This window comes from Cebus imitator, unplaced genomic scaffold (assembly GCF_001604975.1).
Source record: "Cebus imitator isolate Cc_AM_T3 unplaced genomic scaffold, Cebus_imitator-1.0 Scaffold538, whole genome shotgun sequence".
Lineage (NCBI taxonomy): Eukaryota > Metazoa > Chordata > Mammalia > Primates > Cebidae > Cebus > Cebus imitator.
The window spans coordinates 1,878,424-1,898,761 of record NW_016107853.1 but is presented as its reverse complement, the minus strand read 5'-3'; the positions used below and the strand labels follow the sequence as shown (position 1 = coordinate 1,898,761).

At 53.7% G+C, this 20,338-nt stretch overlaps 1 protein-coding gene across 6 annotated transcripts in view; it reads right to left on the bottom strand.

Annotated features, from left to right (window-relative positions):
* PEMT (phosphatidylethanolamine N-methyltransferase) overlaps positions 1-20,338 on the bottom strand; it is an 81,837-nt gene that overhangs the window by 8,313 nt on the left and 53,186 nt on the right. For all 6 annotated transcript variants that reach the window (XM_017514917.2, XM_017514914.2, XM_017514915.2 and 3 more), the window contains exon 3: positions 7,445-7,560. In XM_017514917.2, coding sequence (XP_017370406.1) covers positions 7,445-7,560 — 116 coding nt within the window. The remainder of the gene's footprint in view (positions 1-7,444; positions 7,561-20,338) is intronic.

Genomic DNA, 20,338 nt, shown 5'->3' with positions numbered 1-20,338 from the left:
GAAACCCCACCTCTACTAAAAATACAAAAATTAGCTGGGCATGATGGCAGGTGCCTGGAATCCCAGCTACTCAGGAGGCTGGGGCAGGAGAATCGCTTGAACCCGGGAGGCAGAGGTTGCAGTGAGCCGAGATCCCACCACTGTGCTCCAACCTGGGCAATAGAGCGAGACTCAGTCTCAAAGAAAAAAAAAGCAGTGGGATGACCAACAGGGGGTGACTATGACAGCAGCGGGTCTAGAGGCTCAGGTCCTCCAGTTGGCGCCAGTGGACTGCAGGCCTGGTGCAGGCAGGGCACAGGGGCTGGGCATGCGGTGATGCACCAGGCCTTCAGTCCACTGGCGCCAACTGGAGGACCAGAGCCTCTAGACCAGCTGCTGTCATAGTCACCCCCTTTTGGTCATCACAAGGGAGTGGGCGCTGCTGGGAAGGGAGCCCTGGGTGCCAGGTGAGAGGCACTTTCACAGGAAAGGGTGTGTGTGGGAGCACAGATACGTGTGACCCAATGTGCACTTCCCATGCTCGCCATAATCACAACACAGAAGCGACATGGAGCTCTGCTGCCTCACGCAGGGCAACGCCTGACACCCAGTCTGCAGACGGCATCTCACAGCAGGGGCAGCTCGCCATCCACCCATCCGCCCATCCTTCCATCCGTCAGTCTATCCTCTGTGCACCCACACATCCATCCATCTGTCCATCTATACATCCATCAGTGGATGGAACCATCCGTCCATCTGCCATGAAGTATCTTTGTTTGCCAGGCTTTCAAGCAGATCGAATTCCCATATTTATCCACTCATTCCATCCACTGGTAAATTCAGATTGTTGTGAAACTCCTTATGCTGAACTAAGGACTTCCAGACAAGTCTTTATGCTTCGAAGTTTCCCTGGAACTCCTTCCTCCAGCTAGACTGGGAGCTCTTGGGGAACAGAAGCTGCCCCTCCTTCCTTGAGTACCCCACCCCCCACCCCAGCACACATTCATCCACTGGAGAGAAGAAGCAGCTGCTCCTCCCTCCTCCCCCCATCCCCCAGAGCAGAGAAGGAGCCGGGGAGAAAGGGAGAAAGGTCTGTGGACAAAGCCACCAGGACCCAGCGGCAGAGGCAGGCACACTGACCTGTCAAACAGCGGCATCTGGGTGTCAGGGCACGCTGCCCACACCCCCAGCTCTCCACCCACCAGTGCCCTGCCCCGATCCTGCTGCTGCCGGGGCTCAGGGTTACCCTGCAGCTCCAGGCCGAGCCTCTGGGATTGGCTCAGGGTCACAGGCTGCCCATGGAGTCAGATGGCCACACGCACACCCAGTGTGGTGCCATGAGCCAGGCACACCTCCCCTGCTTGGCACCCTCCACTCTCCTGCCTGCAGATGGTGAGTGGGAGGGAAAGGAAGGGTCCCGGCTCTGCTCAGGAGCATGGCTCCTCTGCAGGCATCTGGCTCCTTGGCTGCCACTGCAGTGGGGACCAGAAAACAGACAGGGGAGAGCATTACAGAAAGAGGAAATAGCAGGTCGGCATGCCTTAGAGTCTGGGGCAGGGCGTGCAGCAAGGAAGGCTTGAAGGAGCCTGCCAGGTGGAGGCCTCAGCCCGGCGGGGTTGGGAATGCACTCTGCCTGCTGTGGAAAATCCAGAACCAGGGAGACCTGTCAGTGCGCTGCCATAGTGGGTGGGCGCTGAGGCTGGGCCCGAGGACGCTGGAGGGTCACTCTGGAGGGAGACCCTGTCGCTCTTACCCGCTCCTGTGGAGACCTAAGCCAGGGTCTGGGTCCATACCCCATGCTCAGGGTTCCTCTGCCAGAATTCATCTGCATCACACAAGCAGGCAGCAGATAAAAGGGAACCTCCTCCCTCTGGTGGGGCCCAGCCTGAAGCCCCATGCGTTCAGGGCCCAGGTTACCTGGGGGCGTGGCTCAGTAGGAAAATCAGATCTGTTTGGAAGCAGATTCCTGATAAAGGGCAGATCTGGGGCCAGGGAGCAGGTGGGAGAGGCCCCAGATCAGCCCCAGACCTGACACCCAGCCCCTGAGCTGCTCCCCTGCCTGAGGCCCCAGTCCTGGGCCCCTTCCTTTCCCTTCTCTGAGATGACAGCCTGGGCTGACTCCCGGCACAGTGCTCTGTGGGTCATTCACTCAGTCAGCAGAGGAACTGGGCTGGGCTGCCTGCCTGCCATCCTCATCAGGTGGCTCCTTTTACCCAAATACACTCATTCCAGATTCCAGATTCCAGGCTTACTGGAATTGCACGACCCCAATTAGGCGATCGACACTGTTCTAGCTCCTTCATTAAGCCAGGAAAGCACAGTCCGTCCATTCCACAGGGAAAATTAGTGGATGGATGAGTAGCTCTGTGACCACAAGCTCCCTAACAGAATGAGGTAACAGGACGCAATTTCCCTTGGAAGTATTCCGCACTGGGGGAGGGAGAGGGAGACTCATTCATTTGCCTTGGGTTCTATTTTTAAGACCTGGATTGAATCTTCGGTCATTAATGTGATTTGAGGCTGTCTGCACTCTGCTCCCATAAAATCCCGGAAACGCTGGGGTGGGGAGGGGGCATCGCTGCCCTCAGTGTCCCCACTCTGCCCCCAGCCGGCAGTCCCGAGCCACACTCTAGGCCACAGGCCACAGGCACAGGGCCCCGCCCAGCACAGGCCTGTCCTGTTTCTATCTGCTGCCGACCAGAAACACTTCCCTGATTCTGGACATTCTGGGGCACCTCCCCAACACTGTCCATATCCGAGTGTGGCCTGAGTGCCGGCTACTCCACGTCCTTCACCCCAGGCTTGGAGTAACTCGCTGTTTCCACTCTGTCTCAGCTAAACCAGGCTAGCCATGAAATGAGTTGTCTGAAGGGCTCATTTCTTTTCCAAGGCATATTAAAATAAGCAGGTAACTACTAAAACAAAAAATGTTCATCTATGCAACCCCGAAATCATCAAGGGACTTGAATTTAGGGCTTTGACGCTGCACTAATTCTGAGCATTTGAATCACATGTCACCTTTCCAAAGTGTTTCCAAAACCCATCAATAGCTGAGGGATAGTCTGTCTTGTTCTACAAACAGGGAAACAGATGGTAGGCTCTCCCGCCTCATCATGACCTGTAAACAGTGGGGCAGGCTCAAGCCTCAAGGGCAGGCCAAGGCCAGCACTGTCTCCCAGGGCCCCTCACACCTGGGAATCCTGGCTGACACTCCCCCTCCTCCCAGACTTCCTGGCCGGGTGTGCTTTGGGGATGGGTAGGGTGCCTCTCCCTGCCTTCCCAGCTGCAGCCCCTCAACTGCCAGCCTGGCCTGCCCTACCAGTGCCTGGAACCCACTCTTTTAGCCCCTCTCCCTCCTCCCTTCACAGCAGCTGGGCCCCCTTATGCCCAGGAAAGCCTACACTGGGTTCCCTGTCCTAACTGGGCCCTGACACCCTGCCCCTACACCCTGTCTTACTGTCCCGTTGCCGGAATGGACCCCGCCCCCACCGCTGCCCCAGGCACCTGCTCTGCGGGAATCTCTCTGATGAGGGGATTTCACAAATGGAATTCAGGACCTAATCAGTTGGCCTTGAGTTAATCAAAAGGGAGGTGGCCTGGGGTAGGCCTTTCCCAAAGGGTCTAGAAGCCAGAGAGACCCGAAGCCGAAGCCGCGGAGCTGCCTGCTGAGCGGCGGGGAGGCCGCCAGGAGCTTCGCCTCAAAGACCTGCGTCCTGCCCGAGACCCGAAAGCATGGAGGACCCGGCCCCAGGTGAGCTCACACCCAGCAGGCACCTGGATTCCAGCCTGGGGGGTCCCTGAGCAAAGACCCCGCCCCCATCCAGCCTCCTGGCCACGGAAACTGTCATGTAATAAGTTTGTGTAGTTTGAGCCGCTAAGTTTGTGGGAATTTGTTACACAGCAGAAGGAAACTAGTACGCTTTGCTTCCCAGTCCGCAGACTCTTTACAATTTTGCTCTTTAAAAATCCTGGCCTGTTCTGCCAAGACAGGAGGAGTCGCTTTTTTCTGCCATGGGACGCTGCACACGTCCAGCCCTCCATCTCTCCGTTGGAAGCAAACTGTCCCATCGGCTCCTTGCCCTCCCTCCTTCATGCAGTCACTTGACCTGGAGTAGGTCCGGCCAGGCACTGGGATGCAGCAGTGATCAGGACATGTGGCCACCGGGACAGAGGGCCACGTGTGCCAGCCTCCTCCAGGGCCACAGTGCCCGAGAGCCTGGCCTCAGAACCATCAGGGAGTTTCTGAAAACAGACTTCCCTTGGGGAGATGGGCTCTGGGGTAAGTCCAGAATCCCACAGGGTCGCACCTGCCCCATGGCCTCTAGTGCACAGAGCACTGAGGTGTGTCCCCACCTGCCCTGCCCCTGCTGCCCAGCCTGTGAGTGGGGGCTGCCCTCTCCGAGGACCCACAGGCCCCACCCAGCCATCTGAAGAGCCGGCTCACTCCTCCTGGCCTCGGTCACATTTCTTTAGCCAGGACCCTGCCTACACCCCACCCACCCAGACCACCTTCCAGGTACCACCCTGCCCCTCCAGGTGCCTCCTAGCCCAGCCTGGGAGCACCGCCAAGTCGAGGAAGATTCCTGATTGACGGCCACACAGCGAGGCCAGGATGCAGCTTCTCAGCCTGGCTGTGCCGTCACACGGGAGCAGAGGGAAAGCTGGGAGCCACCATCTGTAAGAAACTGACTTCCTCCAGCTACCCCAGGAGGACGCCCAGGGCTTGGGTTCCCAGAATAAACCAGACAGTGCTTTGCTGCTGTCTACACGCCTGGAGCTGGGCTATGGGTGGGCCTGTCCTCCGGTCTCCTAGGTATGCACAGCGCCGGGCTGGGGCCTGGAAGAGGGAGGATGGCCCCTGCCACTGCCCTCTACTCTCTGCCTTGAAAAGGGGTAGATGACAGGGGCGGACCTCCAGGGTCAGGTAGATCACAGGCTGGGCTGCTGGACCAGCAGGGAGGTGATGGGAAGGGCTCAAGGAAGCCTCGGGGTTTCTAGCACAAGATGGGATTTGGCAGGAAGTGAGAACTCAGCAAAGGCTCAGAGCAACTCCCAGGGGCACGGCTGGCAGGAGGGGCTTGGTCGAGGCAGCTGCCTTGTGGCACTGGCCAGTATTTCTGGGTAGTCACCTGGCCTGGCCTAGCTGTCCCTGGAGCCGTGAGGGCTGTGGGCTCCATCCCACTCCTCCTGCTTTGTGTGGCCCTGATAGTGGCCCCGGCATGCTCTGCGGAGTGGGGGTGGGGGTGGAATAGCTCAGCGTGCCAGCCCTGGGCTGAGTCTCAACCCTCTCCAGCCCTCTGCCTGTCCTCTGCCTCGCTGTTCCTGTGGGGGGCTCCGAGCTCCAAGCAGTTCAGTCCACCAGTGCCAGCCCCCTCCCTCCCGGCTGGAGGGGAGTGCGGATGCCTGGGGTCTGGAAGGCACAGGCCCCCACGGTCCTGCCGATGCAGCCAGAGCCCCATCCCAGGTAAGGAGGGACACTCTGCCAGTGGCCCAAGAGACAGCAGGGGTGGGAGAGAGGCCCATCTCCCGTCCCCTGACATCTCATGCCCATGAACCCAGCCTGGGTGGTGCCAGTGCCCGACAGATTCCTCTGGCCTAAATGAATGGAGTCTTTTCTCCCCAAGCCATCACAGAGCTGGAGGCTGCCTGTTCTCCCACCCTTGCTTGTCTGGGCTTCCTGAGCTGTAAAGCCTCAGGCCAACCATTGCTTCTTGCCAAGCCTCGCTTCCTCCATCTGCACAATGGGACTCTTCTCTACCCGAAGTCTACGAATATGAACGTACACCCCGGGGCCGGAGAGCCAAGGAGCTTGTCGGCACGCAGGCTATGCAGACCCACAGCCCTGAGGCGGGGACACGGGCCAAGCTCCTTGCCCTCCGAGAGGTGAAAAGGCCTCTCTGGGGAAGCCTCTTCATATCATTCAACTCAGGGCAGGTGCTAGGGGACCCACCCCTCTGAGGACCACAACCCTGGGATACCCATCCAGGCCTACAGACAAAGGGCCAAGAAGCAAAGGCCGGGAGCCAGGGATCCAGTGCAGATGGCTGAGCTCAGTGGGACCCTGACCACGCTGCTCATCCACCGGAAGGCCAAGCGCACGATGATGATGGGAAGGCAGCAAGGGTGCCTGGCCACGGAGGGGGAAGGCCTGGGCCACCCTCAGTGAGTATGTGAGGGGCCTGGCCACCAGCTAGGCCTGCCCCAGCTCCACACATGCTGGCATGGAGCATCTGCTGGCCCCTTCCTGTATGCACCCAGTGCCTGCAGGCCAGGCTGGTCCGGGGCAGATGGGGCCAAGGGCAACAAGGAGAGCAAGGCTGCACGTGCCCTGTCCAAAGGAGCGGAGCTGAGCCTCGGCCCCAGTGAGTGCTCCATGTGGGGTGTGGCCAGTCACACACCGGCTTTCTGGTCTGTCCCAACAAGCCAAAACTGGCGCAGTTAGTTTCTCATTTTTCAGGAACCATGTGGTCCACGTTTAGTCCACGAGCGGCCATGTGCAATGATTCTCAGGGCACCGTGGGAGGTGAGACCAGAGGCCGAGATGAGGCCAGCTGCCCGGCACAGCCCGCATCCCCAGGTCGCCTGCGGCCATCACATTCCACGCAGGAGGGCTGTGTCCAGCCTGGTGTCTGGGCAGACAAATTTCCTCCCAAGTGCAGTGGGCTGTGCCTCATCATCTACTTCCAGCTCCTCTGTTCTGACCGTCATTTGACGGCAAGAAGATGCCTGCCCCAACTCCAGAGATGGGCAAGGAAGCTTTTTTTTTTTTTTTTTTTTTAAATTTGAGATGGAGTCTCGCCCTGTTGCCCAGCCTGGAGTGCAGTGGTGCAATCTCAGCTCACTGCAACCTCCGCTTGCCAGGTTCAAGTAATTCTCCTGCCTCAGCCTCCCAGGGAGCTGGGAATACAGGCACACACCACCATGCCCAGCTAATTTTTGTATTTTTAGTACAGACAGGGTTTCACCATGTTGGCCAGGGTGGTCTCAAACTTCTGACCTCAGGTGATCCGCCCACCTCGGCCTCCCAAAGTGCTAGGATTACAGGTGTAAGCCACCGAGCCCAGCCTCAAAGAAGCTTTCAAGCCTAACCTGGAGAGACGATCAGGCCTGAACCCTGAGGGCTCCCAACCCAGCATCTGCCTTCTGACCATGCACTTCCTGTAGGGGACTCCTAAAATGGCTTTGGCTGCACAGCAGAGGTCGGGATGTGACCTTGGGACCATCCAGGCATTGTCCCTTGTCCCCCATCACATCCCCCCGTTCCTGAGGTCACTGGAGCTCCTCGGTTGGCTGGAGTTTAAATGGCCGGGAGGGGTAAGTTGGCTCACTGTGCCAGGTGGCTTTGAGAGCGGACCCCTGTGTGCTCAGACTTGAGGCTCCCGCATGGTGAGGGACGAGGGACCACCAGCAGCAGCCCTCCCGCTAGCCCAGGGGTTGGGCTCCCCAGAGAGAGGGCCGTGCTTACCAGTGTGAGCGCAGGACGTTCAGGAGCAGGATGGTGATGCTCAGGGAGTAGCAGGCCAGGTAGGGGGACCCGAAGGCCCTGCTCAGCTTGCGGGTCTTGTGTTCCCATCGTGCAACCTAAACCGTGGGCAGAGAACAAGAGAGAGATGTTTGCCGGGGAGACTCCAGGGCAGAGGTGGGGAGCGCATGCCGCTCTCTGCATTCCCAAGGAAGGAGAATTACACGGAAGCAACCGCCAGGTGCACCTCAGCCAAGAATGATCTGCCCTAGAGCAAGTTCCAGAGGGATTTTCATACTTACTCAGTTCATCTGGACAGACAAGGTCCTTCTGGAAACAACCATTCAACCAGACACAGCCATGAACCCACCAAGAGGCAGAAAGAGATGTCTGGCTGAGAAGACCGATCCCTGGGCAGTCACATGGGCTCTGACCTCAGGTCCTGCCCGGAGCTGCCCAGTGCCCTGCAGTAGCCCCAGCAGAACTGCCAGAGGAGCCCAGGACGGCAGGCCTTCACGAGCACAGGCCCAGATTCCCGCTGGGGCCTCACAAAGTGTCCATCATGGGGACAAAGCGAAGAAAAGAAAACCCCTCACCCTCCTCCCTCTGCCCGAGTGCTCCTCCCACGGCACAGACTTTCAACAGTGACTTTTACCCTCAGAATCCTTTTACTTTGTTTTTTCAAACTAATCACATCTGGAATCTCAACATCTGGCCACCAACAGTGGAGAGAAGGGAGCTCTTCCTGCCTCTCTGCTGTCTCCACAGTCCCGAGCTGGTCACTGCCAGGGCCTGGCCCAGGACACTGAGGACTGAGAGGAAAGAAGGGAGGGTGGGGCAAGGAGGATGCAAAAGACAAGCGTGCAGCCTAGAGCCGGGGCTGGGCTCCAGTCACGTGAGCAAGCTGCCTGCGGGCCAGAACAGGCGCCTGTGTGCACAGGAAGGGTCTCAGGGGCCTGCTCCCAGCGGAGGTGCCATGCGCCACCTGTCTCCACCCCAGCCCCAGCCGTGACTGCTGCCTGCTCCACTTCCCAAAGGGACCTGTCTTTCCCAGCAGTTGCAGCAGAAGAGTGATTGGCGATCATTTGCCCCAAGGCCACCGACTCCCAGGAAGTGGCTCCCCAGTGAGTCCTCTAGCCAGACCTGGACCCTGTCCTCAGAGCTCCTTGGCAGTGGCAGGCTGGGGCGGGGGGAGGCAGGTGGGGGGACACCAAAGTTTACAGGAAGGAGAGGTGAGGGAGGTAGCTCTGGGCAGTCCCCTCAATCAGCTGTTGGCACTGCTACGAATTCTCCCAGAAGGTAAGCAGGCCCTAGTCCAGCTCTCAGCAGGTGGCCGCTGCTGACTTCAGGAAGCTCAAAGGGAAGAAGAAATGAGCGCTTCAGGGGAGGGTGGGCTGGGGCTGCAGTGACCTGGCTGGGAATGTGTGGGGTGGGGGTGGGGGCAGAAGAGAAGCAGCCTGCAGAGAGCACCGCGGGCCCAGGACCACCGCCTGCTCTGTTTTGTTTCTTTCCAGTTTCAAGATAAAACTCAAAGTAGTTTCTAGTTGGGCAACCATCGCCAGAACATTTCACCACCACCGCAGTAGAAGCCCCGCCCCCACTGGCAGCCCCTCCCCATTCCCCTCGCCCGGCCCTGGCCACCACTCACTGCTTTCTGTCTCTATGGATTCGCCTGTTCTGGACATTTCATATAAATGGAATCACACGCTGCATGGTCTTTTGTGTCTGGCTGCTTTGACTTCATGTAACGTTCTCAAAGTTCGTCCATGCCACAGCGTGTAATTCCCTCTTAACGGCTGAATGAGACTCCAGTATGTAAAGATTTTGTCCCCTTGATCAGCAGCTGCTGGACACCTGCGTTGCTGTAGCAGCACTGTCCGCAGTGGCCACAGGCAAAGCCAAGCAGCACTCTGGCACTTGCTAGGAACACCCGTGCCCAAGTGTTTTGTGGACGTGAGTTTCCATTGCTCTTAGGTATACACCTAGGAGTGGAATTGCTGGGTCGTAGGGTAAACTATTTTCATTTATTGAAGAGCTGCAAAACTGTTTTCCACAGTGGCTGCCCCATTTTCCAGCCCCACTAGCAACACATGAAGATTCCAGTTTCTCCACATCCTCCCCAATGCCTGTTATTTTCCAACAGTTACAGCCTTCAGGGTAGGGGACACTGGGCGCGGTGGCTCACACCTATAATCCCAACCCTTTGGGAGCATGAGCTCAGGAGCTTAAGACCAGCCTGGGAGACATAGTTGAGATCCTGTCTCTCTCTAAAAAAAATTAAATTAGCCAGAGGATTGCCTGAGCTCAGAAGGTCGAGGCTGCAGTGAGCCAAGATCACGCACGACTGAACCCCAGCCTGGAAGACAGAGAAAGACCCTACCTCAAAAAAAAAAAAAAAAATTGTAATCAGGTGGCTTTGGTTTGCATTTCCCTAATGATAAATACCTGCCTGGGTGAGGTGGCTCTTGCCTGTAATCCCAACACTTTGGGAGGCCGAGGCGGGTGGATCACCTGAGGTCAGAAGATAGAGACCAGCCTGGCCAACATGGTGAAACACCGTCTCTACTAAAAATGCAAATATTAGCCAGGCGTGGTGTGGGAGCCTGTAGACCCAGCTACTCAGGAGGCTGAGGCAGAAGAATCGCTTGAACCTAGGAGGCGGAGGTGGCAGTGAGCCAAGATCACACCACTGCACTCCAACCTGACAGAGCGAGACTCCGTCTCAAAAAAAAAATCTACTTTCCTTCAAGGGCTCTCTCAGGAACACTCTGCCATCCTCAGCCTCCCACAACACTCCCCACCCCCGCCCCGCTCACCCGACAACAGAGCTAGGCCACACCTGTCCCTTAGCCTCGGAAAGGGCCAGTGCTACATGAGCTTTCAGAGCAATCTAACAATAACAGAAAAGCATCGAGCAAGACCAGCCCACGTGGGAAAGAAAAAGGGAACCACGCTGTGGCTGGTATTGGATGGGGTTGTGATTCCGAGGCAGTGGATAAACCGGCAGCCAGCGGGACTCCCAGAACTTCCCTCCCTGGCTGGCGGCACCCACCGTGCCCTCTCTGGGAGCCCTGCTGCTGGTTTCATCCAACAATGAGTGGGTGCCAGAACACAGTGGCCTCCCGGGGCCGTGTGTGCAAGCCCGTGGTGGACGGTGGAGTGGCCCGGCAGTCTGCTGTCACTGATCCTGATTTTTGCCTGTCTTCTAGGTTTCCAGAATCCTAAAGCGGGGATTCATTTGCCCAACCCTCTGCACCCCTTGCCCAAATTCTCTCTCCCCGGGGTTGCTAGGATCCTCCAGGTAAATGTAAGCTTCAGATAAACAACAAACTGGCTGGGCACAGTGACTCACGCCTGTAATCCAGCACTCTGGGAGACCGAGGTGGGCGGATCATGAGGTCAGGAGTTCGAGACCAGCCTGGGCAACATGGTGAAACCCCATCTCTACTAAAAATACAAAAATCAGGCCGGGCGTGGTGGCTCACGCCTGTAATCCAAGCACTTTGGAGGCCAAGGCGGGCGGATCACCTGAGGTCAGGAATTCAAGACCAGCCTGACCAATATAGTGAAACCCCATCTTCAAAAAAAAAAAAAAATTTTATATATATATATAAAAATAGCCGGGCATGGTGGCGCGTGCCTGTAGTCCCAGCTACTAGGGAGGCTGTGGCAGGAGAATCCCTTGAATCTGGAGACAGAGGTTGCAGTGAGCCGAGATCTCGCCACTGCACTCCAGCCTGGGCGACAGCAAGACTCCATATCAAAAAACCAGTGAACAAACAAAACAACCATGTTTTGGTGTAAGTTGTCCCATGGGACTGCTCTTCATCCTAAAACAGTCATGTGCCGTTGACCTGGAACCCTGATATGTACCCAGGCCCTGCATGTATGTTTGCTCCACCCAGCAGCCCGACCTCTCCCACACCCTGGCCACGAGTCCCCAGCTCTGCTCTGAAACACACAGGTCTCCTTCCCACATGCTGACTCCTTTTCTTTTCCTTTTTTGCAAATCTCACCCACAGCCTCTACCTTAGGGCAGAAGAGACAGGCGCAAGGCAAGTGTAGCGGGAGGAAAACAGGGGTGGGGTCGAGGCCCAGGGACACCATCCTGGCCTTGACGCTCACCAACAGCCGACAGCACTTCACAGGCAAATCACTCAGCTGCCCGATACGTCAACTGAGTCAGCTGCAAAGTAGGAAAAACAGGATGTACAGTACCCCCCACCCGATCCCCCTGCCAGTGTGGTGGGAGGGGCAGAGCAGGCGAGGGATGAAAGGCTCCTGGCCCCGGCATGTGGCCCAGGGCACGTGAGAGCTCCCATCTCTCCCTCTCTCCGCAGCTCAGAGCAGGGACTGCATCTGATTTCCTTCTGGGCCCCACTCAGTGGGAACCGCCTCTGCCCATGCCCATGGTGCCCGTCCAGCCTGAGGTGGCAGCTCCAGCCTCCACCTCCACGCCAGGACCCAGGCTTCCTCCCTGCCCTTTCCTGGGCTCTATTCTTGGCATCCTTGGACTCAGAGGTTGTAGCTGGCAGCCCAAGATGTGTTCTGGTCGAACTCACAGCATGTTTAAACTATTTGGATCAACAGTGAAACACTCGGTGTTTTTCACATGAAAGCCAAGGCTTCCACTTGTGGTGAAAAGTCTTGAAAATGAGCACAGGCTCCAGCCTGCAAGGCCCCCACCAGCCCAGCTATGCAGTGAGCGGCCAAGAATCGGGACTCCCTTCTGGGGACAAGACCCTTTTCTGGAGACTTCCTATTTTCCTTTCAAATTTCCTATGTGTCCTTGAAGTGAGGCTGCAGAGGGCAGAGTTTTTTAATCCCCTTTTGAAGTGAGACAAGGCTCCTTCCAACTCACTGAAGGACTGATGGGCGAGTGTCCCCCCGCACCCAGCAGGGCAGCTCACTGCTCCCAGAGCCGGGGTCTGCGCTCAAGCACCAGCTCCTCAACTTGCACCTGGGGCAGGTGATTTCCCCTCTCTCTGTTTCCTGATCTGTAAAATGGAGCTAATAATAGTCTCTACTGCCTCACAGAGCTGCTGTGCTGATTAAGTGAATTCTGCCCATCAAATACCTGGAGCAATATCTACGCCACAGCGTGGATGGTGGTGCTGCTGTTTGTTTTGTTTTGAAGTGGGCAAAGGGTAGGAGAGGCATCAGGCCATGCTATTGGCCTGACGGGCCCTGGCAAAGCTGATGAGGAAAGTCTGTTGTGAAGCAATGTCCCCAGGGAGAAGACAGGCAGACAGACCCCTGCCACACTGGGCTCGCCAGCCGCCAGGCCTCTCCCTCTGCAGCCAGCATCGACTGACTCTCAGAAGCTCTTCCTCTCCCGCCTGGTCCTTCCCTGGCTAAATGTGCCTACCACCCGGCTGCAGTGGCAGGTCCCATCTGGATTCCACAGCCAGGACTCCCACCGGGTCCAGAGCTCCCAGCCTGGGCACCTGGGGGGTCTAGAATGCCCCAAGCAAAGGGCTAGTGCTTCGCATTGGTAACGAATGCTGGGGAGGAGCCGGCGTTTCCACGAGCTTTGCAAAGGGCCCACGGAACCACTGAAGGAGCTCGTCCCTTTCGTTCAGAGGACGTGGGCCATGCACCAGCACAGAGGGACTCCTGTGATCCAAGCTTCCCTCTGCCTTCCTGCTTTTGCCTCCCGAGCCCCCCGCACCCCGCTCCTACAGCTGGACTCACCCCTCCACCGGCCTGACTGGCCCCCTTTCCAGTCCCAGGAGCCTTGGCCAGTGCCTTCTCACTCCTGAACTCCTGCCTCGCAGCCCTGGTGGGACATGGCCGCGGCCTAACAGTTCACACTGCAGCCGCCTCTGCCTGTACCATGCTGAATCCCGGAAGGGCTGCTGCTGAGGAGGCGCTCAACAAGCCTGGGTCTGCGTGGAATGATCAGTGCGCCAAGGCCTTCTCTCCTCTCCTCTTTCCCTTACCCTGCAGGGAGCCAGGAAGCGAGTGGGCCACTAGCTGGGCTCCATGAAGAGAGGAGGGGCCCTAAGGCTCCCAGGGTATATGTAGGTGACATACAGGGGTCTGAGTGAGAGGTCCCCGGGGCAGCAGGCAGCCTGCCCATGACTCCAGGCTCTCCCTCATCCCACCCTGGCCCCCCAGAACCACAGGCTCCAATGAGAGGTCAGGGACCTCAGAGGCAGCAGAGCCCAGCCCTCCACCAGCCTTCCAAACAAACTCAGGGTTCCCTGGCATCAGGAGGCAGGATTCGGAATCTCTCAGGCCCACTGGAGTTGACAAGGATGGCTGAGGCTGCCAAGGCCACCAGGTACCCCCTAGGCCAGCCCCAATGGCCCAGGCCCAGCAGCATGAGGACAGCTCATCAAGGTGTTTCCTCCCGAGCCACCGATCAAGGTCACTGTGATAGTGTCACATAAGTCCCCTGCACATGCCAAGTGCTGTCCACACCACGCATCCCAGCGGGGCCTGGACCCCTCTCCCTTCTCACCAGAGCTCATGATGAACAGGGTGCATGTGTGAAAGTTCAGCAGAGCCCAGCACAGGACCCAGCCACTGCCAGCTAGGCAGGCCCTGGACCAGCGGGCCAGTGTGTATATGAGCAGGCGGCTCTCCCCGGCCACACCGTGTCAGCCCCCTCTGCCCTGCACATGCCAGGCCCAGCCAGCCCGGTGACCTGGATCACACCTGCCCTTCCCAACACCCAGCTCCACCCTGCCCTGGCGGGTGTGCACAGCCCTGGCTCCTTTCAGATCTGCCCCAATCTGGCCAGTGCCACTGAGCCGGGGCTAGACCCTCTCCAGGACACAGGACCAGCAGCAGCTCAGGCCAGCATCCAAAGCGCCCCGCGGCACATGGCTCAAGTGCCTTTCCACGTGACACAGCCTGCCCGAGGCCTCCAACAATCATTACCTGCCCGCTCCAGCTAGTCGAGTGAATCAATCACTGTCCAAGGTACACCTAAGCTCTCGCCCTGCGGTGGATGCCCTTTTCACTGCAGTGCGGAAGAGCAGGTCTCAGCGCCAGCTGCCTACTCACAGACAACCTGCGCTCGAGGCCCCAGCAAAGCGGCGTGACCCGGCTTCGCACCTGAGGGGCCATGGCACGACGGAGAACACTCGCCTCCTCCAGCCTCAGTGCTCATGCTCGACATCTTCACTCTACTTTGCTCCCCAGCCCCTCCATTACAACAGCCCACATAGCACAGGAGAAAGGGCAATAGCAACACAGGCTCTGAGTTCAAATTCTAGCTCCAGCACTCCCTACAGCATCCTATAAAGATGGAACCCACCCAGGTCCACTGGTGGGGTGGGGGCAGGGTGGGGGCTGAATGAACTGTGCTACAGCCCCACCTGAGGAAGGGCTCCTTGGAGAAGGGAAGGAGGAAGATTTCGATCTATTGCTATGGTGTGAGCTCCACGATACATTTATTAACTAAAAAAGCAGGTGCAGGCCGGGCGCGGTGGCTCAAGCCTGTAATCCCAGCACTTTGGGAGGCCGAGGCAGGTGGATCACGAGGTCAAGAGATCGAGACCATCCTGGTCAACATGGTGGAACCCCGTCTCTACTAAAAATACAAAAAATTAGCTGGGCATGGTGGTGCGTGCCTGTAATCCCAGCTACTCAGGAGGCTGAGGCAGGAGAATTGCCTGAACCCAGGAGGTGGAGGTTGCGGAGGTTGCGGTGAGCCGAGAACGTGCCATTGCACTCCAGACTGGGTAACAAGAGTGAAACTCCGTCTCAAAAAAAAAAAAAAAAAAAAAAATGGTGCAGAAGAAGGTGCGCCCGATCTGTTGTGTGAGAAAATGGATTGGAGTTAGGGGGAGAGACACACACAGCACTTGCTTACATTTTCAAAAAGTAAAAGGGGAAGGCCAAACCCAAAAACGATCAAAAGTATGACCTACAGGTGAGAGGGGAGACACGCCAGACATTTACAAATGTCCTTTGCTGACTAGGGAACTAAGTAAATGTTTTGCATAATTAAGAACAAAGAAACTACTAAAAATCCAAAAACTCAATCAATGAAACTGGTAAAAACACAGATAAGTTTTGTTGGCCTGGCACGGTGGCTCACGCTTGTAATCCCAGCACTTTGGAAAACTGAGGTAGGCAGATCACCTGAGGTCAGGAGTTCAAGACCAGCCTGGCCAACATGGAGAAACCCTGTCTCTACTAAAAATACAAAAAAATGAGCCAGGTGTGGTGGCAGTTGCCTGTAATCCCAGCTACTTGGGAGGCTGAGGCAAGAGAATTGCTTGAACCCGGGAGTCAGAGGTTGCAGTGAGCCAAGATCTTGCCACTGAACTCCAGCCTAGGCGAAAAGTTTCCAGTGATTTTGAAACATAGTATTTTGACTAATCCTCCCTCCTACAGCACAGCCTGAGGACAAAGGAACCAGAAAGATTCTAGACCGCATGGAGTAAATCTATTGTTGGTGAAAAAATATGTAATAATACAGATATTATTATTTTGATCATATACACATTAATTATGTTACTATATTTAGGATCCAAGCTTCCTATAAGAGAAAAGTGATGCCAAAATGAAATTAAAAGATTCAACAACAACGTTTGAAGTAGAAATATTGGTATGAACTCATGATTTATTTCTATTTCTAAAAAATTCATTTTTCCTACAGAGGCCTGGAACAGTGAGTATCCTAGCATTCAAGTTGTGGTCTCCAAATATCATTCTCCACTAAAAGTAACCAGAGCTCCTTGGTTAAAAGGCTAATTCCAGTCTATTCAGGGAACAGAAGATGTTGAACCTAAGAATGAAAGCTATTAAAGACACGGTGGAAATGCCGGAAGAACACTGAGAAACACTCGACGGGCCCCCAGCTGGCTAAAGACGGACATGCTGAGGTTGCTAGGACACGAACGCATTATTCTGAATTTTTTTTTAATTTTTCATGAGACAGGGTCTCGGTCAGTCTCTTACTGACTTTATTCACAGACAACAATCACCATCCACAAATATATGGATATGAAAATACAAAAAACTTAGAATAGTCAAGACAATTTTGAAATAAAAAAACAGGCTGGGCACAGTGGCTCACACCTATAATCCCAGCACTTTGGGAGGCCGAGGTGGGCGGATCACCTGAGGTCAGGAGTTCGAGACCAGCCTGGCCAATATGGAGAAACCCCATTTCTACTAAAAATACAAAATTAGCTGGGCGTGGTGGTGCATGCCTGTAATCCAGGCTACTCGGGAAGCTGAGACAGGAGAATCGCTTGAACCCGGGAAGTGGAAGTTGCAGTGAGCCAAGATCACGCCACTGCACTCCAACCTGGGCAACAAGAGCAAAATTCCATCTCAAAAAAAAAAGAACAAAGTGGAATGAACACACCAGATTTTGAAATGTCTGACAAGGTACTAAGGCAATTCAGTGGAGAAAGGACAGCCTTTTCATAGATGACATGGGAGCACCTGGCTGTCATACCAAAAAAAAATAATAATAACTTCAATCCATAACTCAGATCAAATGCAAACATTGAATTCAAGATGGACTACAATAGAAATATAAAACCTAAATCTACGTATAAACATATCAATCTAAATATATAAAACCTTCTACAACTTTTAGAAGAAAATAGACTAGAGAGAAGCTTGTGATCTTGGATTACATGATGATTTCTTAGGCACAATATGAAAAGCATGATTCATAAAAGAAAACGTGATCACTTGAAATTCACCAAACTTTTAAAACTTCTCTTCAAAAGACATTCTTGATAGAATGAAAAGATCAGCCACAGACTGGCAGAAAATATCAGCAAAGCCGTACTTCTTGAGGGACTTACATCCAAAATATATACAGAACTCTCAAAACTGGACAATAAGAAAACAAAAAAAACTCAATTTTTTTCAATGAGCAGAAAAACCCAGAGCTAACGTCATACTTGATGGTGAAAGACTGGACGCTTTCCCCGCAAAATCAGCAACCAGAAGATGAAAGGACATTTACTTTTACCACTGCAATTCAACTTTGTTCTAGAGGTTTCAGCCAGGGCAATTGGGTAAGAAAATGAAATAACGGCATTCACATTGGAAAGAAATATGTAAAACTATCCACGGATGATATAATCTATACATTAAAAGTCCTAAGAATCCACTAAAAAAAAAATTCAAGCTAATAAATGAATTTAGCAAGCCTACAAAATATGATTGCATTTCTATATACTTGCAATAAAAGGTCTGAAGGTAGAAAACAAGAAAACAATTCCATTTACTATAGCATTTAAAGGAGTAAAATACTTAGGAATAAATATAACAAAAGTACCAAACTTACTCTCTGAAAATGAAACATTATTCAAAGAAATAAAAGATCCAAATACATGGACAGACATCCCATGTTCATGAACCACAGACTGGTTAAGATGGCAATACTCTCTAAACTAATCTAGAGATTCAATGCAATCACAATCAAAATCTCAGCTGGCTTTTTTGTAAAACTGACAAGCTGATTCTAACATCCCTATGGATATTTAAGGGTCACAAAATATCTAAAACAATCTTTAAAAAAAAAAAGGGGGGGTGAGCTGAGATCATGCCACTGCACCCCAGCCTGGGCAACAGAGCGAGATCCCGTCTCAAAAAACAAAAAACAGAAACCAGGCTGGAGGACTCATACTTTCTGATTTCAAACTTACCACAATGCAACAGTAATCACGACAGTGTGGCACTGACATAGAGACAGACATAGATCGATGGAATAGCATGGAGAGCCCGGAAATAAACTTTCACATCCACGGCAAGTGATTTCCAACAAGGCTGCCAGAACAAATGAATGCAGAAAGAATAGTCTTTTCAGCAAAGAGCCCCAGGACAACAGGATATTCACATGCAAAAGAATGAAGGTGGACTCTTAGCCTCACATATGCAAAAACTAACTCAAAATGGATGAAAGACCTAAATGTAAGAGCTAAAACTATAAAACTCTTAGAAGAAAACATAGGTGTAAATCTTCATGACCTTGGGTTTGGCAATGGTTTCTCAGATATGACATCAAAAGCACAAGCAACAAAAGAAAAAAATGAATTGGTTTTATCAAATGTCTAGACTTTTATACTTCAAAGGACTCTATCATGAAAATACAAAGAAAACCCACAGAATGGGCGAACATATTTGTAAATAATTTATCTGATAAAGGATTGTATCTAGAATATATAAAGAATTCTTACAAAATGGCTAAAGGGTTGGGGAGAAGCAGAGCAACTAGAATGCTCAGTCCTTGCTGGTCAGAATGAGAATGGCACACTCATTTCTGAAGGCAGCTTGGCAGTCTCTCTCTTTTTTTTCTTTTGAGATGGAGTCTTGCTCTGTTGCCCAGGCTGGAATGCAGTGCCATGATCTCGGCTTACTGAAACGTCTGCCTTGGGTTCAAGCAATTCTCCTGCCTCAGCCTCTCAAGTAGCTGGGATTATGGGCATGCACCACCACGCCTGGCTAATTTTTGGATTTTTAGTGGAGACAGGTTTCACCACGTTGGCCAGGCTGATCTCGAACTCCTGACCTCAGGTGATCCTCCTGCCTCGGCCTCCCAAAGTGCTGGGATTACAGGTATGAGCCACTGTGCCCAGCCCAATTTGGCAGTCTCTTAAAGTGTTAAGCACACACTTACCACCACATGACCCAGCCATTCCACTCCTAGTATTTACTTAAGAAAGATGAAAGCAGCTATCAATGCAGACTTGAACGTGGGTGTTTACAGTAGCTTTACTTGTAACAGTCAAAAACTAAAGACAGCCCAAATGTCCATCAACTAGTGAATGAATAAACAAACTACAGTGAATGGCTACAATGGAATAGTACTCAGCACTGAAAAGGAACTACCAGTCGTCCATGTAACAGCATCCATCACCCACAAAATAACTGTTCTGAGTGAAAGGAGCCAGACAAAAATAGGGTATACTGTATGATTCCTTTTTTTTTTGTTTTTGAGACGGAGTCTTGCTCTGTCGCCCAGGCTGGAGTACAGTGGCATTATCTCGGCTCACTGCAACCTCCATTTCCTGGGTTCAAGCAATTATCCTGTCTCAGCCTCCCGAGTAGCTGGGACTACAGGCATGTGCCACCATGCCCAGCTAGTTTTTTGTGTGTTTTTAGTAGAGACAGGATTTCACCATATTGGTCAGGCTGGTCTCAAACTCCTGACCTCAGGTGATCCGCCCGCCTCGGCATCCCAAAGTGCTGGGATTACAGGCGTGAGCCACTGCGCCAGGCCATGATTCCATATTTATAAAATTCCTGAAAATGCACACTTATATCCAGTGACGGAAAGCAGATCAGCAGCAGCCCGGGTTAGGAAGGACAAGAGGTGCTGGGGGGATCTCAAAGGTAGGAATGGATATGTTAACAGTCTTAATTAAGCACGTGCCTCCTGGCTGTAGACACACTTCAAAACTCAAATTGTAGGTGGGGCACAGCGGCTCTCGCCTGTAGTCCCAGCACTTTGGGACTTTGGGAGGCCAAGGCGGGAGGATTGCTTGAACCCAGGAGTTCAGGACAACCTTAGGCTAAACAGTGAGACCCCATCTCTAAAAAATAAAAACATTAGCCAGTGCAGTGGCACATGCCTGAGGTCCCAGCTAACCTGGAGGCTGAGGTGGGAGGATCACTTGAGCCCAGGAGTCCGACGCTGCAGCACCAACGCACTCCAGCCTGGGTGACAGACCAAGACCCATCTCTAAAAAAAACACAACTCATATAGGTGCACCTTGTTGTAAGTCAGCTCTTCCTCTATAAGGCTATTGTATTTTATTTTTGAGATGGAGTCTTGCTCTGCCACCTAGGCTGGAGTGCGTGACGTGGTCTAGGCTCACTGCAACTTCTGCCTCCCGGGTTCAAGCAATTCTCCTGCCTCAGCCTTCCGAATAGCTGGGATTACAGGTACTTACCACCATGCCCAGCTAATTT